Source organism: Durio zibethinus, chromosome 7 (assembly GCF_047325235.1).
Source record: "Durio zibethinus cultivar Kanyao isolate XHJ-2024 chromosome 7, ASM4732523v1, whole genome shotgun sequence".
NCBI lineage: Eukaryota > Viridiplantae > Streptophyta > Magnoliopsida > Malvales > Malvaceae > Durio > Durio zibethinus.
Window position 1 is genome coordinate 13,233,632 of NC_143168.1, and position 21,681 is coordinate 13,255,312.

At 31.4% G+C, this 21,681-nt stretch overlaps 1 protein-coding gene across 2 annotated transcripts; it reads right to left on the minus strand.

The window, feature by feature from the left end:
• Positions 1 to 84: 84 nt before the first annotated feature.
• PFI (tubulin folding cofactor E / Pfifferling (PFI)) lies at positions 85 to 17,127 on the minus strand. 2 transcript variants are annotated; one of them, XM_022862582.2, is made up of 16 exons: positions 16,686 to 17,127; positions 16,300 to 16,470; positions 15,212 to 15,258; positions 14,158 to 14,304; positions 13,858 to 13,932; positions 3,749 to 3,858; positions 3,508 to 3,647; positions 3,362 to 3,423; positions 2,687 to 2,794; positions 2,558 to 2,592; positions 1,722 to 1,787; positions 1,554 to 1,645; positions 1,379 to 1,455; positions 1,217 to 1,294; positions 717 to 892; positions 85 to 465 (listed from the first exon to the last, which is right to left on the minus strand). In XM_022862582.2, exons 1-15 carry the CDS (start codon positions 16,984 to 16,986, stop codon positions 794 to 796), a joined length of 1,608 nt encoding a protein of 535 aa, XP_022718317.1. In that variant the 5' UTR covers positions 16,987 to 17,127; the 3' UTR covers positions 85 to 465; positions 717 to 793. The 2 variants fall into 2 exon arrangements, with proteins under 2 accessions (XP_022718317.1, XP_022718318.1); XM_022862583.2 differs by lacking the exon at positions 14,158 to 14,304 and having other exon boundaries at positions 16,686 to 17,125.
• Between the last annotated feature and the right edge of the window lie 4,554 nt (positions 17,128 to 21,681).

The following is a 21,681-nucleotide window of genomic DNA, read 5'->3' on the forward strand; positions in this document are numbered from 1 at the left end:
TTGGTTCAATATTATATTTACAATGTTTACTTACGTATATATTATATATATACTCTCATCCAAACCTTACTCACAGTCCAAGCGTTGACATGAACTTGTTGATTCAGGTCAACAAGAACAAATTATTATATGCTCCTTTGATCATGAGTCATCAAAACATAGAATATTGTACATTTTGTGCATCAAGCAAAGTAAAAGCCAAATTCACCAAATGCACCTACCATTAAGAAAAGATGTTATGCCAAGCCAAAACTTCACACAAAGGTCCCAATACTCTTCCCTAGCTACCATGTATACTACAAAAGTCTTATAAGGTGCATTTCTGCTGGTCTCCTTCGAAAGTAATTTTGGAAGGGTGACAGCCATTTCAACGACAAATCAAACCAATCATTTTTGTATCTTTCTTGGTTCCGGAAAGTCTAAAACATGCCTCATCTCAGGCTCAGCATGTATGATGTAGAACTCCTACCAAGAAAAATTGATGTTAATAAAAGCATTGTCCAAACAACTGAAAAAGAAAGATGAAAAAGTGTGTGTGTGTGTGTGTATATATACTTATCAAGAAATAAAAGGCACACATAAGCTTTCTTGTATACAAAGTAAAAAGGTAATTATGAATTTTAACCATTAGATTAACAAGTTCTCCATTTTCATCTCTTTTCATCCTTCCTACCAAGCAAAAAGAGCAAATCAAGAAAGGAGAGATTAACCAATACCTTGCATTCTCACATCCGTAAACATTTTGAAGCATGGAACAACAAAACTCAGTTAGTTAACTCTATCAAATTGTTTGTTAACTCTCTTCATCCACAAGAATAGTGGACTCGTTGCCAATCCCAATGTCCATTAAAGATGCCATTTCATCATCGAGCAACATTGGTAGAGGAGAGCCCTGAAAATTTGAACATTAATCACAAATGATATCCCAAAGCTAATGCATAATAAAAGCATACAGTAATTACAATAAGAAGCGCTTTTCTAATTTATGGATGCTAAAAGCTTAAGAAAGTGTCGTTCTAACACTTGTTCTTTTGGCCTAGTCATGTCCCACTTCTATAGAGATTTTGACATAGACCTAGGTCCACTAATGAAATTTAAGTGAGCCATCACCATCAAGGTTCACATACATAATTAATACAACTAGAAAAGAAAACAAACTAGCATAAGGAAAAATACAAAATAAAAGAAATCATCATGACTATGATAGAAGGTAAACCTCTTCTTGAAGAAACAATTTCAGCTTCAGGGACTTTAGTTTAAAAAAACTTTCACAAAGGGCTTTCAACTTGCCAACCTAAAATAAACAAAACTAATTGTGAGTGGATTTTCATACACATATCCGACTAAATATGTTGGAGAAAATTTATAAGAATATAACTGTGGTAGTGGCTGGCAATTTCTTTGTCAATGGAAGCTTCTCACCAACTGATAGGGCCACACATTTCAGAGTGATAGCTGCATGTTATTTACAAGTTGAAAACTTTTAAGTGTATAAAAAGAAGTTGATGAAAAGGAAATAATAAAAGGAAGAAAAAGTAATTGAAGATGCATACACAAGAGTCCTGAGGCCATCTTCTGAGGGCCTGCTGCTCCTACCAATGGCCTTTCATCCTCAATCCCATAAAAATTCTTCAACTCAACAAACCTGGGGTTGAAGTTTAAGTTCAGAATAGCAGTAAGATATTTCAGTTATGCACGTAGTTCACAGGAGCAAAATTTACCGGGGATGAAGCTGTTTTATCTCTTCTGGATTATCAAGCAACTTTGACATTACTAAGCGTACATACCTGCAAGAAATATTGTGTATTAATTTTAAGATAATACAGTTCCTTAGCATTATAAAAAAAAAATACAGCTCCTTAGCCAATATGAATGTTAATTTCTCTCTTGCTTTATCAAAGATACCATTATGATTATGCAGCTCATAGATTTTTCATCTAGCCTGCTAGCAACAGAGGGTGGAAATGGTTTTAAATCCAAAGGCCTCAGTACTTAAGTTGTTAATCCTCATGTAACTATTTCAAACGCAGGTTCCTAGACATCATGATAAGTTATCATCATCAAGCTATGATTTATTAAAATTATAGTATGACAAGACAAACTAATTTCCCTGGGATACAGACAAGTGACTTAAATGCTTCACATAAGCAGTATGATACAAGAAAAATAAAAATATATATACTAATATTAATAATTTGTCATAATCCATCTTCCTAGGAACTCATTTTAGCATGAACTGTTAACTTCAACAAGTGGGACCATGAATCACCAACCATTATGCTGTGCTTCACAAGATTAATGGCTGCCATTAAGCCTTAATTTCCTATAAACAAGCATTATGCCTTAAAACCATGTCTTGACAGAGGAGGTAAATATATATGAAAAGTCAAAGATTTGAGGTAGAAAGTAGAAAATAGCAACAAATAACATAAAAAAAAAAAAATCGAGAATAGGTGAGATTAAGGAAAGAGAGAATGAAACAAAAGCCATTCTTAAAAGCATGATTTCCTTCCAGAAAAGAACGAAGTAATGGACTATTTTACAAAGAAACATATACCGTATTTCTGACTCCTTTCTTTCACGAGCACTTATCTGAAAGGTTGTTGGATAAGAATACATCAGATTCATTAGAACTTCATAAAAAAAGAAAAAGAGGCAGGCATTTTATGCAGCTACTAGAGTTTACCTCACTACCATTTAGCATTTCAACTTTTGCTAATCGTGCAATTAAAACAAATCTCGGGAGACCACCTCTTCCAGGATCGGCTATCGGGTTATCAGAAAGCCTGATGTCCTTCAAGTAATAAAAGAATAGTAAAAAAAAGAAGCTAAACATTTGGGATGTAGCCAAGAGAAAGAGAGAAAAAGAGAACTGCAAAAATTTTTGCTTCAACATCAAGAAGCATAGTGAATACTAAAGTCTACTATCATCGAGATCTTGCTAACTTAGCCCAAATGTTAGCTTCGTCCTCTGCTCAAGGCCTAGTTTACCAGGTATAATTATCATAAAACTTAGTTGATCGAGCAGATAAACACCAAAAATATAAATTCGCCATCTCATAATACATGTCTCTATTAATCCAGCTTCATGTTTGGGCACCCTGATTGATGTGAAAAGATGGAAAAGGATAACAGAAGACATCCCAATTTAGTGGGCAGTTATGGTGCTATATAAGAATTATAGCATGAGTACAAATTGACATTATGTGCAGCAAGTGATATTTGCATGCATAATGTCACCTTTAACCACAAATATTTGATTTTACACCCAGAGAATTAATAATTGGAGTAGCAGCACGTTGTACACTCCAAAGCTAATATCAAGCACAGTGAGAAGCTGCTTCAGATGAAGAAACCTTACAATCAATTTCGGGAATGAGTTCAGTGAGTCAATTGAAGCCAGATCGCTAATTTTGTTACTTCCTGAAGCATAAAACAATTAGACAAAATACTAGAGAGCGAAACAGGCCAAATGATTGGGAAAAGAAAAAAGAGTTAATAAATTACCAAGAAGAAGGCATCGCAGATTTTGAAATGGCAAGCAGCTTTCCTCACTTGACTCATGATTGAGCAATTCTTGTATCATATTCTTATCTGGGTAAAAGATGCAGGTGAACTTGTTCTTGTTCAAATAAAGCTGCTCCAAACTGCGACCAAGAATCACATTGAGAGTTATGAGTTATCAAGAAGATTCAGCATAGAAAATATAGGGACACTCCTGGCAGAAGAGCATGAGCTTCATTCCAACCTTTTCAGTTGAGAAAGTTTCAAGATTTCATTCCATTCAGCTAAGCAATTGTCTTCCAAATTCAGAAGCTGTAAAGAATCAAATCCCCGAACATTGGAGGAAGATGTTGGCTGACAACAAAAAAAAAGAAAAAAGAAAAAAATGCTCAGACATGCATGACAAAATTAGTGACATTTAGAGTTTGGAATAACCAATTTACTAAAAAAATTAGAACAAAAAAAAAATCAAAAGTGAATGAGGAAATATTAAAAAAATTGTTTTTCTTCCTTGAGAGCATTTGTTCTGCAGGGACAAATCAAAAGATACTAGCTGTATAATATTCCTCTAATTTCACCACTGACTGTTCGTACTAGTTTAACTTGTTTGCCACAGTTTTCTATGCATCCCATAGAATTTGTGTATAATAATCCTAGAAACCATTTTTCACTGCTACTACTACCCATAACCCAGCATGCTTTCAACCCACAGCTTAAGTTAGTAACCCAATAAGTCTTGTTTTCTCTGTTGGATTTTCACCGACCAGATCAAGTTCTTGTCATGACAGTCCGGTATAAGGTAACAAAATTCTTCCAATATCAGTTAATCAACTAAATCCAAAGCCAGAATCACCTATCTTTCCCTTTTATTTACAGAACTAAAAACATCAAAGAAGAAAATACCTTTAATTAAAATATAAAGGCTTAGGTGAGAAATTAATTAAGGTATAAGGGCTTATTTTCTATTTTAGTCTAACAACAATTTACAAATCTTCAAACATTTTATAGACATCTTAAAGAGTCCATATAAACAAACATGATCTCACAGATCTTAAGGCTTTTATCAATGGAATTACAAAGGATAGGAAGATTACTTTGAGGGAGAGCTGCTTCCTATTCATTCAAAGCTTTTATTTACATATATTTACTTTCCTGTTGAATACTCTGTCAAAGTAGTTAAGACACGATAAAAGAACTCCTTGTGGAAATCTAATCTTCATTATTACTTGATTAGTTGACTTTATCTATTTTAGTTAATCTTTTATTTTTAGAATAAGGAGTAATTTGCATAATTACACCAAATCCATTAGACATTTTCCTATTATATGTGTAGAGAGTAGATTTCTCCTTTTGTTAGCTGTTTTAATGCATGAAAATCTTGAGTTTTAAGGCTGAGAATATTCAGTCTTTAGCCTATGTATTTTCATGCAATTCTAGTATTGTAATAAGAAAAATATAGAAGAATAAAATAGATTTATTCTAGGGATTTCTTCATGATATCAAAGCATGATCTAAACCTTTGAAATTTTTCACTCGGAGTCCAGCATGGCCAGCAGAAGGGAGAGCCCCGCGTTGGAGGTTATCTCTAACCCCAGAGCTAGCGTTATTGGAATAGGTTCTTTAGCACAAAAAGGTAATTTTCTAAGTGCCTTGAGTGTAAAACTAAAGAAATCAAATTCATGGATTGTGGATTTAGAAGCTTCAGACCATATGACTAAGGATGCATTTGTATTTAGTAAATACAACCCATGTCATGAAAACTTAGTTCGAATTGCTGATGGGTCACTTTCAAAAGTGGCCGATACAAGTTCTATTATTATTTCCAAAGAGATAACATTTGATTCTATTTTGTTTGTCCCAAATCTAAGTTGCAATCTACTGTCTATAAGCAAACTTACAAGAGACCTTAAGTGTGTTACTAAATTTCTTCCAAATATGTGTAAATTTCAAGATTTGGACTCAGGGAAGATGATTGGCAATGCTAAGAGGTGTGCAGGACTCTATATCCCAAGAGCTAATGATTCTGAAAGACAATATCAGAAGAACTTTTGCATGGCTTCATCCTCCAGTAATAATAAAGATAGTACTATCATGTTGTGGCACTAATGGTTAGGTCATCCAAACTTTTTGTACCTCAAAATGTTATTTCCCTCATTATTCAATAAAAACCCTAACAACTTTCAATGTGAAGTCTGCCAACTATCCAAACATACCCGTACCACATAACCTAATTAGCCTTACAAATCATCCCATCCTTTTTCAATGATACAAAATGACATTTAGGGTCCCTCCAGAGTAAATAACATTACTGGTTCTATATGGTTTGTCACATTTATTGATGATCACACCAGGGTTACTTGGGTATTCCTTATGAAGGAAAAAGCATAAGTGAGCCAGCTATTCCAAAACTTTAACAATATGATCCAAACTCAATTCAAAACCAAAATCACAGTGTTGAGAACCAACAATGGGAGAGAATACTACAATTCAATCCTTGGATCATATTTAATAAAGCACGGTATAATTCATCAAAGCTCATGTGTTGATACTCAATAGAATGGCATTGCTAAAAGAAAGAATCGACATTTGTTGGAAGTTGCAAGATCCATTATGATACCTGGCCATGTACCTAAGCATTTTTTGGGTGAGGCTGTTCTTATCGCTACATATCATATAAACAAAATGCCTTCTCGAGTCTCGAATTTCAAAGCCTTTGCCAATCCCTTCTCAGTTCCTATTCTCACCTTCAAATCATCTTGTCTATTCCCATTAAAGTGTTTGGATGCACTGCGTTTGTTCTTACCAACCAACAAAACAAAGCAAATTAGATCCCAAATCCATCAAATGCATATTTCTCGGATATTCCTCAAATAAAAAAGGATACAAGTGTTACTCACCAGTAACAAAGAACTTCTACCATTCCATGAATGTTACCTTTTTTGAAAATCATCCTTACTTTCCCAAAATTGCCATTTAGTGGGAGAATCCAATCACACGGGAATATCAGCTTTGGGAAAATCCTATTACCAAACCACCAAACACTTCTCCAACTCCCTTTCAAGTCCAAAACATCCAACCAGATCCTCCAAGCTCGAAATCCACATAAGGGAAAGCAAATAAAAAATTGATTGTCTATTCAAGAAAACATAAAACTCATAAGGATCTAGGAGAATGTACACCTTCAAAGCAAAGCCAAGAATCTGAACCGATTCCAGAGTTACTTGAAATCAACATAGGTAACACTCTTACTGAATCTGATTCAATTGAATCTTTTGAGGATCTTGATCAACCGATTGCTCTAAAGAAAGGTGTGAGATCATGTACTCAACACCCAATCTGTAATGTGATTTTTTATGAAGGTTTATCACCCAATTATCAAGCTTTGTTACCACACTAAACAATATGCAGATTCCTAATCATGTTCATGAAGCACTCATGCAACCAAAATGGAAGATGGCTGTTATGGAAGAAATCAAGGCCTTAAAAAAGAACAAAACATGGCATATTTCAAAATTACCCAAAAGGAAAAATCCAATTGGATGCAAATGGATTTTTACTATCAACCACAATGCAAATGAAAGTATTAACAGATTCAAAGCTTGCCTTATTGCAAAAGGATTTACTCAATCTTATGGTATTGACTATGAGGAGACATTTGCTCCGATGGCTAAACTTAAATCAATCGGGGTGTTATTATCATTGGCAGCAAATCTAGATTGGCTACTCCACCAACTAGATGTCAAAAATACATTTCTTAATGGCGACCTAGAAGAAGAAGTTTACATGGAAATACCTCCAAGATTCAAAAATCAAGACAATTCTGGCAAGGTATGTAAACTTCAAAAGTCTTTATATGGTCTCAAACAATCCCCATGTGCATGGTTTGATAGACTAATAAAAGTGGTAAAAAAGTATGGTTTTTCACAATGCCAAACCGATCACACCAAGTTTGTCAAATATTCACTTGAAGAAAAAATAGCCATTCTTCTTATTTATGTGGATGACATTATTCTTACTGGAGACTGTGGAAGAAATTAGCAACCTAAAGAACCTCCTAGCCAAAGAATTTGAAATCAAAGGTTTGGGACACCTTAAATATTTTCTTGGCATGGAAATAGCTTACTCATGGAGATAGCTTACTCAAGGAATGGCATCTCTGTTTCATAGCATAAGTATGTCTTAGATTTACTAAAGGAAACTAGAATGCTTGGACGCAAACCTGCTGACACCCCTATAGACACAACGAATAAGGTAGGAATGGAAGAAGGAAGTCTACCAACAAATAAGGGCAGATATCAAAGACTTGTTGGGAAACTCATCTACCTCTCTCATACAAGACCAGATATCGGTTTTAGAGTTAGCATGGTAAGCAGATTCATGAACAACCCAACAAAGGGACACTTGAGGGTTGTGTATCAAATCTTATAGTACCCAAAGAAGAATCCTAGCAAAGGGTTATATTTTAAGACATCACACGAAAAAGTTGAAATTTACACTGATGCTAATTGGGTTAGATCTATTATTGACCAAAGATCAACTATTGGTTATTGTACCTATGTGTGAGAAAATTTGGTTGCTTGGCGAAGCACGAAGCAATCTGTGATGGCTAGAAGTAGCGCGGAAGCTGAGTTTAGAGCTATGTCTCATGGCATATGTGAGGGAATTTGGCTAAAAAGGTTGCTAGGAGAGTTAAAGGTCTCTGCAAAAGAATCCATGAAAATATTCTGTGACAACAAAGTGGCAAGTATGGCAAAGAATCCCGTTCATCATCATAGGACAAAACATGTGGAGATTGATCATCACTTCATCAAAGAAAAGATAGAGGAAGGAATTGTTAGATTAGTTTATACTCTCACATGCCTCCAAACTACAAACATACTCATTAAAACTCTCTCTCGAAACAACTTCAAGAATCTGAAGTCCAAACTGGGCATGATTGACATCTACCACCCAGTTTAAGAGGGAGTGTGGAAATCTAATCTTCATTATTATTCCTATTATGTGTAGAGAGTAAATTTCTCCTTTCATTAGCTGTTTTAATGCATGAAAATCTTAGGTTTTAAAGCTGAGAATATTCAGTCTTTAGCCTATATGTTTTCATGCAATTCTAGTATTGTAATGAGAAAAATATAGAAGAATAAAATAGTTTTATTCTAGAGATTTCTTCACTCCTAGATCCAGATGCAGCCATGGAAAGAAAATCTAGCCAAGTCTAGCTACCCAATGCAATGTAATTGCATGTTAATTCACTTGGTGTTTTACTATGAGGGCCATTTCTTCAATGCTTAATGGACATGAGACTTGCATGATTCTAAAGCTTAAATCCTCTCAAGGATACAGTTAACTTAGTTCTTTATTAGGGTTTTTAAGTTGAGCACTGGGCCTGTTTTATGTTCATGCACAAATCAATAATCTTCCAAATTCTTGTGATTAAGGGGTATTTTATGATTTACTAGGAATATAGGGTTTCTTGCAAATTATCAAGAATTTTTTCATGTTCAATTGAAATTTAAAATGTTTAACCGTCTAGTTGGAATCCTTGCCCTAGTAGATTAGAGAAGTTAAGGCTTTATGAAGGGAATCATGTAATTTTCTTACTGAATCATCTACTCTGATGTGTAATGTTCTTTGTGGGAAAACACTTAGGTACAATTAGTTATAATCTTGTAATCTGTATATTTATATTTGTATCTCTAGAATTAAGTATTTGTATCCATAGAATTAATGACAGAAAATTAGGATAGACAATCCCTCAATTATAGGATCAGTTTTAGGAAGATTAGTTTCTTAGTTTACCTTCTAGTTAGTTGTTGTATATAAACCTAAGGTGCTTGTATAATTCTTAAGTTTTTCAATAAATAGTCAGTTTTACTCTTAGTTTTCCACAGTTTTTTTTTTTAGTTTTCCCACATGGTATTAGAGCTTTAAACTCTTTTTAGGGAGCAAAATTTTCAGCCTTCATTGCTAACTTCTATTTTAGACCTCCATTGCCGAACCTTGTTAAGGGCTTCATAGCCATTTTATTTTTCCCTTCTTTAGCCTTCATTGCTAAGACTTATTTCTAGTTATATCTTAATTGTTAAGACTTGTTTAGCCTAAATAAAGATAACAATGTCAAGGATAACAAAATCTGCTACCCCTACCACCCAATTTGAGTAAGTACCAGCTGATAAAACCATCGGAGTACTACAGATGTCTCAGAAACAAAAAAAGTTGGACAGAGAAGAGATTGAGAAACTAAAAAGCCTATTGAAAACTCTTGAAAAGTCTATTGGGGTATGTTCCTTGGATAAAGTCTCTAGTTCAAGTAAAATATTTGATTCTCATGGATTAAATATCTTGGTTAAGCCTGTTATGAGTTCCTAGGTCATGACTCAGGAGCCACAAATTACATGACACATGCCTCACAGAAGTTTAGTACATATCTTGTGTCCTAGTAATAAGAAAATTGTTGTTGCAGATGGTTCACTTATCGTAGTGGCAAGATTAGGAGATGTTCAAATTAATCCCTCATTTGTTCTTAAAAATGTTCTTTACATTCCTCATTTGTTTACTAATTTGATATCTATACAAAAACTTACTAAAGACGGGAGCTGCAAAATGAATTTTTGTCCCTCTTATTGTGAATTTCAAGACCAAAGTTCTGGGAAGAGGATTGGACTTGCTAAGGAAAAGGATGGACTATATTATCTTGAGACATCAAACAACACAAGTAATATCAAGAATAAATAACTTTGTCATTTCTTTCTAAAAAATCTCCCAATAAAGACAATTTGGTTTTATCATTTTCGTCTTGGACATCCTTTTTTTGGAACTTTGAAAAACATGTTTCCTTTTTTGTTCAAAGGATTAAATATTAAAAATTTTCATTGTGATGTTTGTGAACTTGCAAAGCATAAATGTGTGTCTTTTCCAATTAGTAATAAAAGAAATTTTACTCATTTTTACTTGATTCATAATGACATATAAGGTCCCTCTACAATTCCTAATATTTCAAGTGCAAGGTGGTTTGTTTCTTTTATAAATGATTGTACTAAGGTCTTTTGGATATTTTAACTTAAATCCAAATCAAATATCAATAGTGTGTTTTTAAGCTTCTAAAACATGATCCAAAATCAATTTGGAGTGAAAATCAAGAGATTTAGGTCTAATAATGCAAAAGAGTATTTCAACCAGAGTCTATCTACCTATTCCCAAAAAGAAGGGATTATCCACGAATCATCCTGTATTAATACTCCATAGCAGAATGAAGTGACAGAGAGAAAAAAAATAGCCATTTACTAGCCACAACCCAAGCCTTACTTTTTCAAGCAAACGTAGCCAAATCCTATTAGGGGGAAGCTATTCTCACTACCACACACATTATAAATAAGTTGCTTTAAAGGGTTTTGGGATTTAAAACTCCTATGGAATTACTCTCACAATTCTATCCCAACTTTAATACCACAAACAACCTCACACCTAGGATATTTTGTTGTACATCATTTGTTCACGTTCACAATCATAGTAGAGGGAAGTTGGATCCTAGAGCAATTAAGTGTATTTTTGTGGGGTATTCATCAACTCAGAAAGGGTATAAGTGCTATCATCCTTTTACAAAAAATTGTGTCTGCAAATGTCACTTTTGAATAAAGTAAACCATTTTTTACTAAGTCTTATCTTCAGGAGGAGACTTCATTCATGGAAGATAAGGGTAAAGGCTTTTTTTTTTTTGCTTGACTTGTCTTCCTTCTCAACATTTTCACCTATTAATTCTTCTGAGTTTAAACCTATTTTTTCTAAGTCCAAGTCAATCACTGAATTTGAGTCTGAACTTATTCCAAACACAAAAGCTGTGACAAAGGATAATATTGTTCTTGATTCTATGAAGGAATTATAAGTGTACTCAAGAAGGAAAGTTTCAGCTCCTAAATTGGTGCAAGTCCAAGAACCTGATCCTAACTTTGAAAATGAGGTAACTATAGTCTTTGCTCAATTTCTCAAAATGAGCATGAATCTCCTTAAACTAAAACTAGTTGGGTGTAACTCTGAAAAAATCCAATTTGGTGTAAATGTGTTTTCACTATAAATACAAGGCGGATGGTACTGTTGAAAAGTATAAGGCTAGGTTGGTGGCTAAGGGCTACACTCAAGCTTATGCAGTGGATTATCAAGAAACTTTTACTCCATTGCCAAGATGAATACAGTTAGGATTTTGTTATCCTTGGTTGCAAATTACAATTGGCAGCTTCAACAATTTGATGTAAAGAATGCTTTTCTACATGGTGATTTGGAAATATATATATATATATATATATATGAAAGTTCTACTGGGATTTGGAGATCAGCTAGAAGCAAACAAAGAATACAAGCTGAAAAAGGGTTTATATGGCCTTAAACAGTCTCCTAGGGCTTGGGTCGGGAGATTTGCCAAAGTGATGGTAGCAATAGAATTAAGCAGAGTCAAGAACATCACACACTGTTTATCAAGCACTCAGATTCAGGGAGAATCACAGTTCTATTAGCATATGTTGATGATATAATTGTAACCAGAGAATAAAAAAGAGAGAGAATCTCTAAAACAGTGTTAGGCTAGAGAATTTGAGATAAAAGAGCTATGGGGATTGAAGTACTTTTTAGGAATTGAAGTAGCTCACTCACCGCATGGTATTTTCATCTCACAACAAAAATATGTGATGGATCTTTTGAAGGAAACTAAGAAGCTCTCATGTAGACCTGCAAATACCCCTATAGATCCTAATCATAAACTTGGAAAAGCTAATGAAGATGTTGTGGTAGATAGAGAGATGTACCAGAGATTAGTTGGAAGACTCATTTATCTCTCACATACCAGACCTGATATAGCATATGTTGTGAGTGTTTTAAGTCAATTTATGCATAGTCCTAAAAAAGTGCACCTACAGGCTGTCTATTGTATATTACACTATTTGAAGGCCAATCCTAGGAAAGGTATCTTGTTCAAAAAAAATTTGGGACTGATTCTAGGGCATATACAGATGTGGATTATGCAAATTTGTTAACTGATAGAAGATCCACCTTAGGCTACTGCCCCTTCCTAAATAACTTGTGACTTGGAGGAGTAAAAAACAGAATATGATGGCAAGATCAAGTGCTAAAGCAGAGTTTATAGAGCAATGGCTCAAGGAATTTGTGAACTACTATGATTAAAGATTATCTTAGAAGACTTGAAGATCAAGTGGGATGGACCAATGAGAATCTACTGTAATAACAAGTCTGCAATAAGCATTGCACATAATCCTGTGCAACATGACAAAACAAAACACATTGAAGTAGACCGGCACTTCATAAAGGAGAAACTAGACAGTTGATTTGTACACCATATATATCAACCAAGGGTCAACTTGCAGATGTGTTAACTAAAGGTCTCAACAGTGCAATATTTCAGCAAATTATATCCAAGCTAGGAATGGAAAACACCTATTCACCAGCTTTAGGGGGAGTGTGGGAAAACACTTAGTTACAGCTAGTTGTAATCTTGTAACATGTATATTTATATTTGTATCCCTAGAATTAAGATAGAAATTAGTATAGACAGTTTTATAGGATTAGTTTTAGGAAGACTTAGTTTCCTAGTTTACCCTCTAATCAATTGTATATAAACCTAAGGTGCTTGTATAATTCTTAAGAGAAGTTTTTCAATAAACAGTCAGTTTTACTCTTAGTTTTCCACACAATTTTATTTTTTAGTTTTTCCACATTCTTCATTTTGAAATCTTATCCACTTCATTCCTTCACTTTCTTGTCTTAATTTATGCATGAACATAATTGATCTTACAGCAGTTCAAGCCGCCAATCCACTTTTGCAAAACATAATCCTCTTTTTACTATGATTTGCACAACCTGGAACAAGTGAGATTTGTTTTCCACTCTAAGAAGACTGTTACTCTCTACACTGACTAAAGTTACACTTGCTGTAATATGAAAACACAAGAAATTTCAGGCGAGATAAGGACATTGACAAGAACAAGAGCATGCTTAAATCTGAGATCTTATATAAAGCCAAAACAAAAGTTTGTGTATAAACCCTTGATCAGTTTATCGTCCAGAATGATTTACAATGGAAAAATAAAAAGACTGATATATGCTGTTCAAGAAATTAAAAATTGAAATTCCTCTATCCAGTTCTCTCTTTACAATTATCTTGCAGATCAAATAAGGATTTTCTTTTCTTTTTATTTTCATTTTGCGGGAGAAACATATAAAATAAGAACAGGCATAGAAAAGTAGCATGTGTTTTATGTTTATAACCAATAAAAGGGCACTTAACAAAAGCTAGAGTGATAGTAGTTTCTAGACATAATTCTATTGGAGATTAAGTTAAACAAGTGATACCTTTATGGTGCTTATGTTATTCCCCATCAGGTGTAACTCCTCAATCACTGGTAATGAATGTTCAAGGATTTCAACCTGCCATGTCAAAAAGATACCAAATATCTTCAATTATTGTGATCTTACAACTATAAAATCTTTGCTTTCTCTCTTTAAATTTCTTCATTCCCATGCATATCTTAATTTGCACGTAACTACCATTCCATAATTAAAATAGTTCCACTTCCACTCATTACTTTTATAAAGCACACCTCTTCCCATAACTTATAACAGCATTCTACGAATGAAGGAAGAGTAGTCCACCTGTGACCAGTTTATGCCTGTATTGTTCAAAACTAAAACACGGATGCCTTTTAGTAGGGGCAACCCAGTGATGTTCTGTATCATTAAATTATTAGACAAATTGAGTGCTACAAGATGCGGTAACTGTTCACATATGGTGCCAACATCCTGCATTAAAAGATTCATTCAAACAAGAGTAAGCTAAGCAAGAGAGCATGGTCATGCAGTGCCAAGCAGTAATTGACTACTAAGGCAGTTCTAGAATAACAAGCAAGTAAATATAACATTAACATATGACCAGTCTCTTAAAGGTTAAAGCAGAACAATTGCATACATCATAGAACAACTATTACATCTATAAAAAAACTCAAATGATGATCTCCCTAAAAAATTAATAACATTCTCATTACTTGATATAAATTATATACATATGACCCACATGGATACATAACTTTAGATGTCAAAACATGCACAAGCATAAAGTTAACACTAAAGACCTAGAAGCAATTTAACATTTATAAAATACTTCTATGAGAATCTTATAAGTTAGTAGTAACTTTGCAATGTTATCTAAATATTTCTTAGCACCTTGGCGCACAAAAGCATGCATAAAGCAACAGTATACCATGACTAACAACAATCAAGAAAACCAAATAAAGGCCCCAGAAATACATTGCACCCAGTGGAAGGGATACTAATTTTATCAATACGGAAGGATTGGCAAAATGGCACAATTTGCCGCATATAAGACATACTCTAATCACTATATATTAACTCTGAAATATATAAAATAAGCAATGCATGGTAAATTCAGAAAATGTTCCTTAAACCCTATCCATTTATGGCCAAAAAAGCTATTTCCAAAATTATCTCAAGTAATTCATTTCCTTCAATGAAATTAAAATTAGCAACTTCAATTATATTCCTAAATGAAAGTTTCTTATCAGCCAGAAAGTGTTCTCTATAATGCAAATAGTAGAGGATGATATAAATACAGAAAGCATGTAAATGCTATAACAACCATTGAAACAAAGAACACCTTTACTGAAGGTAGCCCCAACTAGGACCACTTTACCTTCCAATCCAAAATCAAATTTCCTGTCAAGTCAAGCTCCATTAAATCTGCAACAAGAACACAACAACAAATAGTCAGCAAAAGTACAATACATACAGTTGTACCAGCAACTTATTCAGCAAAATGCAACAAACACATGACAAAACTCCAAAAAAATGAGTTTACATTGATTGTTTTAAGCTGCCTTAAAATTTGAAGAAAAAGAAAATAAGATAAAGAATGTGACAAAGTTAAGCAATATATCTTAAAACCATGAAGCATACCTTTCTGCCTTTCTAACACGCTTAAGCCAGCAGAAAAAATCATAAAACTAATATCACATGAAGTGCAGCAACCAGCTCAATCGTCATGCCTATGCTTGTACAAAACTTAGTTTGAATGGTACAAGTAACTTATTCAAGCTTCCGGAACAAGCACAAAAGTTATCTTATTTTGTCACTTCTACTCTATGCCAAAAGTAAAAATTGCAATATTGCCTTCCAAGGAGGAAAAAGTTGACTACATATTCCAAAATTCAAAAACAAAAACAAAAAAAATTAGCAAATATGAGCTTGATTTCTTTTTTTACTATTCAGACATGCATTGAGAAACAATATCATATAGGCATTTTGAAATCAGTGATTCTCATATTTCAGGAGCATCCAAGGATTTTGTTTTTCTTCCCTTCATTTCTCTTTTTGAAAACTAAAGTTTAAGATTAAAACATGAGACGACATCAAGAGCAAATCCACAGCAATAAGCAGCTAACCTGGAAAACTATTACAATGAAACTCAAATGACCAGCAACCTAGAAGTAAATTCAAGGAGGATGCTCATTATTTTTATAATAAGACACTATCTTTTGCACATGCAAAAGGAGTTATATTTCTTTAAAGCATCAATAAAGCCTATTCTTAACTTAATTAACATAGGAAAAACTACAAAGAGGAATGAAGCAATAAAATTCAAATATCATTATTTGGATATCAGGATTTATATATAAAAATTAGCTAATACATTAAAGAAATCTCTCAGCACTCGAGTTACAAGATCTAATAATTTTTTTTTAAGTGCAGATTTTGATAGACAAAAAGGAAAGAGCAACTCACTTGGCACAGCAGCACGAATTTCATCCGGACCTCCAGGAGTGGTGACACCCAAATAGGATATTGAAGCACTTTTCAGCTCTTCAAATCGACTTAGCTTATCTTGGATCTTATCTTTACCCAATAGTTGAACAGATACACGCTTGTTGCTGGCCGAAAGCACATACATTTCATCTGCAAAAACAAATTTCCTTTCTTTTTCAGTTCACATAACAAAACAAATTACAAGTAGAAAATGCAATCATAATTGATTAAAACTAAACAAGACATAGAAAATTTACCCAAGTTATAAGCACAAAAGTAAAATCCCATATATTTAGTTTTTTTTTTTTTTAGTATGGAAAACCCAAATCAATGAGGTTAGTGACTGAGTTATTGTACAATCTTACCCTCATCTTGTTTGGTGGAGTGGGATTGATATCTGAGCTTAAGAGCTTCAAGGAGCGAAATGCCTGGGCTGAGGTTATGGGCTCTCACGAATGAAGCTGAGTTTTGGAATCGAGCTTGGAAGTATCGAACGCCATTGATGGAGCCATCATGTTTGCCATCTCCTTCACGGTCCCAGTCGACCCCGACCCACGTGCCTAAGTGCCCTTCCACGTCGCCTACGTACTTGACCGTACCCACTCGGCGCGGATCGGTGGATGAGTGGACTCGTTGTCCTAGTGTGAAAGACGAGCTTTGCTCCATTTTGTTGGCTTGTCTTGTTAGTTAATAGAATAGCGTAATTGGGTCAAGTTGTTTGAACTGAAGAGACTGAAAGGAAATTGCAAATGCGATCAATTGACAAGAGCATGATGACAGAAACAGAGGGAAAGAAAAAATAAAAACATTAACGCTATATTTAGATACATGTAAATAAAGGAAAGAAAAGAAAGAGAAAATTTTTTAAACGAAAAGAAAGAATATTTTTTATTTGGATAGTTAAAATTAATATAAAAATAAAATTTAATAATAAGATAAATAATAAAAAAATAATTTATTATTTTTTTCAATTATAATTTTGTTATAAAGTAATATATAAATATATTTTTATTTTATCTATTTTATATAAATAAATTTTTTAAATAAAATTGAATATATTTAATATAATAAAATATATTAATTAATTATTGATTTATTTTTAATTTTATGTTTAATTTAATTTTTTAATTTATTTTGACAATAATTTTATTTATTTTGTTGTTAAGACTTAAAAAATTATAAAATATTTATAAATTAGGATGTTATATAAAATATTTATAAAAAATTATTTTTGTAAAAAATATTAATAATATAATCAAATCTAATGTTATAATAAAAATATAGATATAATAATTTTTTAAAAAAATAAAATTTTTTCAACTTTTTTTCTTTAAATTTTTCCTTAATTGAAGTATTTAAAAAATAAAGATTACAAAAAAAAAAATCAAGAGATATCAAATTTTTATTTTTTTAAATTAAAAATTTATTCAAACAAAAAAATTTGTTTCTAGTACTTTTTTTTTTTATCTTTTTCTTCTTAATCCAAATATAATGTAAACATATGAAAATTATTTTCTAAAAATAATTTTTTTATTTTTATTTTTTGTATTTTTTAGTGTTGATAATGTTAGCCGCAGTAACAATGACAAACGCTTTTGGACACTTTAACTGTTATGAAGCCACGTCCTATCGCGTTTTTGGTTTGGGTTTTTCCAAGATAAAAGACATTAATAAAATAAAAGATAAAATATACTTCAAAACTCTTTCGGTCCAATTTTATATTAAAAGACATTAATAAAATAAAAGATAAAATATACTTCAAAACTCTTTCGGTCCAATTTTATATTAAAAAAAAAATCTAAAATTCTACCTCTCAAAATTTTTTTGTGAATTTTTTATTTTTTTAATTTGCAGGATTATTTTTTTAAAACTTGATTAACCTTTTCTTTTTTAATTTTAAGTTCAACGGTGGGTATTCTGTTTTATTCTATTTCAAGTGTAAAGTTATGTATAGTTTTTTTTTATATATTATTTAATTGATAAATTTGTTGACAATTTCAAATGAATTTTTTATGTGGTTTTTGTTATTTAAGTTAATTTAAAAATATAAAGATTAGTCCATGAATTACCAAGAGGAGTTCGAGTTTAGGAGGACAACAAAGGTTAGTAGCGGCATATGGTGGAATCTAGGCGTGACCAGAGATGGAAACCTACGTGGTGAAAGTGAAATTTGATAGTGCAGTGGAAAAGGATCCGAAACTGAGAGGAATATAAGTGATAATCAAGAATGTAGAGGGTTAGGTCATGGGTTCACACAATGACAGAGCGCCAAGGATTACACTCATTTGCTGTTGAAGCAATTGCTGCAACTCGGCTATTGGATTTTGCTAAAGAGATGGGCTTTAACGAAATTATATTAGGAGATGCCTTATCAGTAATAACCAAGCTGCAGACAAGGATTGAATATCTCTCTCATAGGATCAATTATTAAGGAAGGGAGAAACAAAGCTCGACAGTTATTACAAGCTAACGGTTCATGCATCTTTAATTCTTGAATGAATGATAAGCAATTTGATTTAAAGAAAAAAAAAAAAGAATACCAAGTGAAGAAAGAAAAATTTGCAATTATCAAAAGATCTACTAAGTTTTGCTTTTAATCCAACTTTTTTGCTGTTCTTCTTGTTTTTAGGCTGTATAGATAGTGCATTGTTTATACTTATATGCTGGCTAAGCGTGCGTAGGAAATGTTTGATAAAATACCAATGAAAACTTTTTTTTCTTGTATTGTTTACAAAATTTTGTCTAAATTTTATTAAATTATTTTTAAAAATTTTGCTTTTCGATACAGAATCAAAAAATATATTTAGAAACACTTATACATCATATTAAGGAAAAGCTATTAAAATCAGGATAGCATCGGGTCGGGTTCGGGATGAATTTTGCTCGTCTCGAACCCGATCTGATTTTATGATTTATTAAATCCGAACTTGATTTTTTATATACGAATTCGACTCGATTCGATGCTACGTAAATTATACACGATCCGATTCGAAATTAATAAAATATTATTTTTTAAAATATAAAATATTATTTTTTAAATATAAATATTTAAAAATATAATTATATAAATATATATAATTAAATAATTAATTAAAAAATAATTTTTTATATAATGTCGGATCGGGTTTTAGGCATACCCGAATTCGACTCGACTCCGACTGCTTCTTAATTATATCCGATTCAACCTTAAACTCGAAATTCAAAAAAAAAATTTAACCCTATAAAATCGGATCGAACCGAAACTCTCCGATACGGGTTTGATTCGCGTCCCTAATTAAAATCTAGCAGAAAGCAAGTTATAAACTTTTTCTGTTGCTGCCTTTGAAGCAAGTTACTTTGTTTTCATAGAATTACCACGATAGACTGTGGTAAGTTTTTAGTTCAAAAATTACCGAAGCCCAAAAACGGAGCAAAGGAATAAAGGAAAGTAATTGGGCTTCACTAGAGGTAACGCAATTAAAGTAATGGGTTTCTTTTGGACCTTAGATAGGGCCCCAAGCCCAATGAAAGGAGCAATAATTGTTCTAATTTTATGTCACTTAATAAGATAGAAATAATAAAATACTATTTATTAAAATAAGATATGATATAATTATGTTTAAATTTTTATTTCAATGTTGTTATAAAAATAGATAAAATTAAGTATAAAATATGTAATATATAATTTTTTTGATTATATTTGGTACATAAAATTATGATAAGATATGATAAAATAATATTATAAAAAAAATTAAATTAAATAATATTATCATATTTTGTGTTTAATATATGTAAGAATTAAGATAGAATAATTTATTTATTTATTAAAATTATCTTTTCTCAAATTTTATATAATTTAAATTATTAAAATAATTTTTAAGGATATAATTAGATACGTAAGTTTAATCTCATTGATTAAAAATAATCATTTTTACTTGAAAATGATTAAATAATCTTATATTAAGAGGATATTAATCTTACTTACAATCTCTATCCCTCTTTTTATATATAAATCAAACATGATATAAAATAATTATTATCATATCCTATCAATAATTTTACGCATCAAATATGATCATTATTTATTAAATTAAAAAATAAATAAAATTATATTTTATATTTTATATTTTATTTGTTAACTTGTTCTATCAATTTATATAAATATATATTTTAAATTTTATTATTTTTATAAAATATCATAATATTTTATAACTTTATTATAAAATCGACAAATTTTGATTATATTGACAAACCCATAAACTTAACCTGTCTTTAAAATCCTTTTAATTACCGGACAAGTCTATAAAATCAATTCTCAAATAGCTCTATTTCTCATCTTCTCTCCAATCATCTTCTTAAAAAATCAAATATCTTTCATGAAAAAGAAATAAAAAATATCCGTAAATGATGATAAAATAAAATAACATCAAAATATCATCCAAATTCTTAAGCCCCATATTCATTATACTTATAAATAATCAAATTACTATGAATCAAATGTACTCAATCACAATAAAATTATATTAAAGAGCCTAAAACCCATCAAGGTTTTTATTGATCTGGATTAATTAAAATTATTTTTGAAAATATTATAAATTTATATTTAATTTTGGTATACTAATTTTAATTCTTTCATTCTTTTTCACCCAAAAAATATTTTTCTTAAAAGGGGTTAAAAAATAAAAACAATTAAAAAACTAAAATTAAAGAAAAAGCTTTATAAAGTTAGTTTTTTTTTTTTTTGGTAATTTTTTTAATGAAAAATGACTATTATTAATTCTTATAACTTTTTTTTAATTTATACAATTAAAAAAATATTTACTAATAAAAAAATGTATTTTTAATAATATTTTTATCAATCCAACATTGATTAGAATGATTTGATAATTAAACCATTTAATCCAAAATCTGAAACCTTAAATAGGTAAATATGTGATCCAATTATAGTAAATATGCAAAGCATATTTAATTTTCTTACTTTCTCTTTTAATCTGAAACTCAATTTCTTACCCAAGTTCGACTCAAAATGATGAGGATTTTAATGTTTAATGAGCTTAAACATTTTGCTAATCCAAAAAACCTATAAGAACCAACCCTTAAATAGTTTTACTTTTAGTCTTCTCAATTATTCACACGTGATGATAAAATAAAACAAAATCAAATCAAATCAAAATATTATCCAAATCCTTGAACCTCTTATTCATTATACTTACAAATAATCAAATTACTAAGAACCAAATATATTCAATCATCTTAAAGTTATGTTAGAAAAACCCGTAATTAATCAAAGTTTTTATTGATCCTGATCAATTAAATATTTTTTAAAAAAACGATTTTAAAATTATACTTAATTTTTGGTTACTAATTATTAGTTCTTTCATT